This window comes from Haplochromis burtoni, unplaced genomic scaffold (assembly GCF_018398535.1).
Source record: "Haplochromis burtoni strain Fernald_Lab_line unplaced genomic scaffold, NCSU_Asbu1 Contig_3410, whole genome shotgun sequence".
Taxonomy (NCBI): Eukaryota; Metazoa; Chordata; class Actinopteri; order Cichliformes; family Cichlidae; genus Haplochromis; species Haplochromis burtoni.
In genome coordinates this window covers 1-5,720 of record NW_024585771.1, presented here as the reverse complement: position 1 = coordinate 5,720, position 5,720 = coordinate 1, and the positions used below count along the sequence as shown (strand labels likewise).

General features: G+C 39.0%; 1 protein-coding gene across 1 annotated transcript; it reads right to left on the bottom strand.

Annotated features, from left to right (window-relative positions):
• Nucleotides 1-8: 8 nt before the first annotated feature.
• On the bottom strand, nt 9-4,204 carry LOC121813905 (golgin subfamily A member 6-like protein 1). The gene is made up of 3 exons (XM_042217871.1): nt 3,972-4,204; nt 2,714-3,147; nt 9-2,070 (listed from the first exon to the last, which is right to left on the bottom strand). Exons 2-3 carry the CDS (start codon nt 2,883-2,885, stop codon nt 1,799-1,801), a joined length of 444 nt encoding a protein of 147 aa, XP_042073805.1. The 5' UTR covers nt 2,886-3,147; nt 3,972-4,204; the 3' UTR covers nt 9-1,798.
• Between the last annotated feature and the right edge of the window lie 1,516 nt (nt 4,205-5,720).

The following is a 5,720-nucleotide window of genomic DNA, read 5'->3' as shown; positions in this document are numbered from 1 at the left end:
TAGACTCTATGGAAAACTCCAAAGAATCAACAAACACTTTGGAAAAATGCAGAAACTTGACCTCTCCCATTTAGATGTTTTATAACTGTGCTCTCTAGAGAACAGTACGTGGAGAGTTCTAAGCTTTAACCTTGTGTGGTTAAAATAAAATTTCTTAATTGAAGAAAATTGAAAAAGTGTTTTGCAGGAATAGAAAATGTACTTCTAAGTTGTTCAAAAGACATTAGAGTATTATTCCTAAATAAATCAGACACTTTTCTTATACCTTGATCGAATCAAAGTCTAAAGCCTGCATCTGCCCTACCGGGAGGAAAGCTGTTATTTCTAAATATTGGAGGGAACCTTGACAGTTGTGATGTTTCTCCCAAGTAGTTATGTGTTTCAAACCAGATTATTATAGTGTTTTTCAGAAACGGATTCTCAGTTTGTTTACTTAGTGTCTTCCTGGTAGCCAAAAAGTAGCACATTAAATTTGGAAGTTGTAAACCCCCTCTTTCATAAGGAAGGTAGAGTAAGGAGAGTCTGATCCTTGGTCTTTTGTTATTCCAATAGTTTTTGAAAATCTGAAAAGAAAGAGTTTTGACGTTAAGGAGTTATAGTCAGATGCAAGAATATTCTTAATTAAGGGAGGGGAGTTAATTTCAGACCCAGATAAGGAAACCCCTGTTCAGATCACAGAAAGGGAGTGTTGATTGGGGGATTTTTTCGATTATTTTTATTAAAAAAATAATACTTTGGACATGTTACAATTTATTTTGTAACCAGAAAATGTACTAAATATATTGATAAGACTTAATATCAATGGTATTGATTTGTTTAAGTTGGTGCAAAACAGGATCACATCATCAGCATATAGGGCAATACGATGGTCAATATTGCCTACTTTAATTCCTGATGTTTTTATGAATTGAATTGACAATGCAAGAGGCTCAACTGCCAATTCAACTGCCAAGGTGAACAAGAGAGGTGACAAGGGGGACCCTTGTCTAGTTCCGCGGTGTAGTCTGAATGGTGTGGAAAAATGACCGTTAGTTAAAATCTCTGCTTGAGGATTGGAGTATATCAATTGAATCCATTTAAAAAATCTGTTTCCAATACCAAACTTTTTCAGAACTTCAAATACAAACGGCCATTCCATCCTGTTAAAGGCTTTTTCAGCATCCCCTGAAATTAAAGCATTGTCTCTGCCCTTTTTTTTCATAAATGATATTCATGACCCTCCAAATATTTTGAGAAACTTAGATGTTTCACATCTTTCATTCTGCTGGATTTTATGCATGCATTTACCTTTTTGCATGAGTTAATGGTAAAAATGTGTTCATGTAAATGAAAACAGAAAATCAGGCTAAAGAGATTCATTCATGCTGCTTATTACAGTTGGACCTTCAATTCTTCTTGTGCCTCTAAAAATAAATGCAACCTTGAGCTGTGGTTATTCTCTTCCATTTGTTCTTATTAGGGTATGGGGTGCTGGAGCCAATCCCAGCTACCATAGGGAGAGGCAGGGTTGACCCTGGAAAGGTCAACACTCTGTCGCAGGGGCAACACAGAAAGACAGACAACTATTTGCACTGACATTCATACCTATGGGCAATTTAGAGTCACCAACTAACCTAACCCAGCTCTGTGCATGTCTCTGGAGAGTGAACAAGTGGAGAACATACAAACTCCACACAGAAAGACCTAGACACCTGGTGGAGTCAAACCCAGGACCTTGTTGTTGGGAGCCAACAGTGCTAACCACTGTTCCACTGTGACGCCTGTGAGTCATATTCAATGTTATAAAGACATCACAGTTTTACATACCTATTCTGTGTAGCTTTATCTCAGGTTTCCAGATAGTCTCCATCTGTCTGAGCTGCTCTTCATCAGTCCAGACAATAATGCCTTCAGCCTCCTGCTTCAGTCCAAGCTGCTCTCCCTCCTGACTGCTGCAGAGCTCCTCTTGTTCCTCTTTAATCTGTGGAGGCTCTGGGTCCTCCTGGTCCAGACTGGAGTTCCTCTCCTGGTTACAGACCTGCTGCTCATCCAGACCCCCCTCTTCCTCACAGTCATGTTGTCGTGGGAAGTCTCGAGGAACAAAGAAACAGAAGAATAATAATGACTAATGTGTTGATACATAAACTCAAACTATTTTATAAAGCATGAATCAAAACCTGAATAAATGCCGATCAGCCTGTCATATGACCAATTATGAGCCACACACACACACACAGAGGGAAATAGTTGTGCACACTAACAGCTAAACGCTAACATGTTAGCATTGAAGCTCCTCACTGTGAGCAAAGACACAAAGTTCACCAAAGTAAACTGCAGGGTGACACCATGAAAACATCAGTGTCTGAAATCCTTCTTTAAATGAAGCTTCACTTCAACTTCAGAGAAGTCTGTTAACAACTTGTTAAATGTGTTTTCTGCTGACATCTAACTAGATCTTTACTGCACAGCCTCAGTGTTTACAGAGGATCCAACACACGCCTGATGTACTCAACAGTGGAATCTGTTAGAGAAAAAAAAGTTTAATAAATAAATCCATTAAAATGTTTTAAAACCTAACCTATCAGTGACCATGGACCTGCACCAGTCCAACATAGTCCATCACTGGACACTGACCCACAGCACTGATAAATACCCAGTTTAACATCTTCTAGTAAAGTCAGTCACACTGAAGAATCTGAGCTTGAACAGCACAGAGTTAAAAACACGTCCATACCTATGATGTGTGAGTTTCTGTCGGGTTTCCGGCTGATATCCAGCAGTCTGTGCTGACGGTTGATCTCCTCCTCATACTGGACGATGGTTTTTTGAACCTCTGAGAAGATTTCTTCACAAACAGCAGTTAGTCTCTCCTTGATGAACTCTCTCAGATACTGAGCTGAACTCATCGCTGCTTCAACTCAGGCTGAGCGGATCGATACAAGCATCGATGAAGCGATCCAGACGTTGGTATCAGATCCACACTGATGTGACGGGATCAATACTTCAGTTTGTGTCTCTCCTCTAAGTTCAGTCCGCTTCATCAACAGCAGCCATGTCTGCACACACACCGCTCCTCTACCACAGTAGTGCTGTCCTCCTCCGTTCTTCTTCGGGGCCTGATGGCGTTTGACAAATCAGCTTACAGGTGCATTAATCCCGCCTACTGGACTGGAGTGTGGACAGGAGAATAGCAGGAAAAACAAGGATAATTATATTCTTTCATCAATTTTATAATTCGATAGTATAATTTGCCATTTACTGCTAAAATTGTCATTTGTGCTGCTTCTGTTTTAAAGATGTTAATGAAAATGTAAAGGTCAAAAGATCAACCAGTCCCTCCACATTACACAAATCAAACTAAATTGATGTCAAACATTTGTGCTACGTTTGTGCTGCAACATATTTTGTTTGTGCTGCTATCATTTAAAATATATTAATAAAATAAGGTCTTGATGCGTGCTTAATGATCAAGGTAAGTAAATCTCAAAAGGTTGATTCTGTTCATCAGCTAGGCCAGTATATCGCTGACCTGTTGAAACCTCATGCTTCATCCCGAGCACATAGTTCTTCAGGGCAGAAGTTACTGTTGCCCCCACGTACTAGGTTCAAAACCTGTGGGGATCAGGCTTTTCAGGCACCAAGGCTGTGGGACTCTCTATCGTTGTCGTTACGCTGCCAAGACTCCACTACAAACGAACTTATATTCAGTAAAAGGACTAGATGTTGTAGTCCTTGATAATGCTTCTGATTGAATTTAATCTAATTGTGAAGCACTTTGTGATTTTTATCTGTGAAAAGTGATATATAAATACATTTTATTTAATTACTTGATGTATTTTATGTGGCAGCATGTTATAGAGTCGTGTGTCTTTATTTTGCTGAACCACATCCCTACAAACACTCATCAGAGAGCTGTTTCTCAGTATTTTAGCACTCTTCATCTCTCTACAGGCGTATTTATCGCTGTTGTAGCTGAATCTGGTTCCACTCACCGAACGACGACCGTCTGGAGACGATTTTATGATCACTTTAAATCCGTCCTCGTGTCTCGTTGTCACGGTTACACTGCGCCGTTTCCTCCACATTACAGGTTTACTTTCACTCTGCTTGTTGTTCTCCTTTTCCGCTTTGTTTTCTGTTTGTTTGTCTTATTGTGTTTATCTTATTTCACCGCTACATCGCTCACCATCCACTTCTATTCTCATTTCACTTCCTGAGACGTCACTTCCTGAGACGTCACTTCCCTCTGCAGTCTGCTGTCCATTCACAGCCCGTTAGGTCAACTTAGAGCCCCTCCCCCCTACACTGCTGACTGAGCAGACACCTTTGTTTGTTTGTTTGTTTGTTTTTTGGTTTACAAAACTTATAGAGACAGTGTAAAGAGGCCCGTACAACAAATCTGCGACATGTTGAAAGACACTTGCTTAACCTTATTATTGATACAATATTTATCACAGGTCCTCCATCATTCTGCTCCTGTATGTCATTAAATAAGGAAGAGCAGCAGTGTTTAGAAGCAGAGAGAGTAACATAATTAATTATATTATTAATATTGTTCTTTGAACATTTTTCTTTCACATCATTATCACAAATATAATGATGTTTGTGATAAGCTGTGATCAATTTTTCTTTCAGTCTCTCTGCTCATTTTGCTCCAGGTTCATTTGTGTGTAATCATTTTCTCACATATGAATTCAGATCAGACTCACTGAGCTCAACATGAACTTCCTGCGAGCAGAAACTAAAATTAGCGCAAAAACAGCAGGAATATTTGAAACATGGTGGATGTGTTGCAGACGAGTAGGAAGCAGAAATATCTGCCTAAATTTTATTGGAGTTTTATTATTTTTATTTTAAACCATAATGTTTGCTGATATCATGCCCCTATTGTTTGCTCTCATCAATGTTCTGTTTTTAACTGCTTTTCACATCTGGTCCAAGTATTCTTCAACTAAACATCAGAAACCTTTATTCTAAACTAGTTTGTTTTTTTTTAAAGCATCAGATACAGAGTAACTACCATGATTTTAATGAGTCTTCTGGCAACAGATTTGAACTGGGACTGGTTATCTTATGTACTGAGAGAAGAAATCAATACTCACTACAGCTCACTTTTAGATTTTATTTGTTCTCCTCCAAAGTCTGGATTGTAAACTGAAAAGCCTAAGAGCAAAATTCCTGCCAAATCTTCTGAAATTCAAACAAAGCAGTTCAAGTAGTTATCAAGTACAAACCTTTCATCTAAAAATGTCTTTAAATGATTTTACTCTAAATACAATAACTGGTTGTTAGTAGCACGATTACATAATCGTAAAAAATGCCCATAAATGTAAGTTCATTTTGAATCAGTGCAATATTATTTTCACACATCAATGGACCACTGAACTTCTCAGCTCATTTAGAAATTACACAAGTACATATAATGGTCAGAGATCAACATGAACCTGTCTTCTCTGTTTGACTTTAATCAACTCTGCAGTGGATCCAAGTCCATAAAGAAAAACTCCAGCATAGAGCAGCTGAGTGAATGTGGCCTGGACTCTGTGGAGGAGAGTCATGGTTTCAGAGACGCTGTAGAAAGACAGAATACCTGCTCTGTGATCCAGGTACACTCCTACTCTGGAGGACCGAGGACCTGAGAGGACAGTTTGGACTTTGTTATATTGAAATTCATAACCGTTTGTGTCACAATATAATGCCCGAGATTTGTCATTCCATCCAAATCCACATTCATTGCCCCT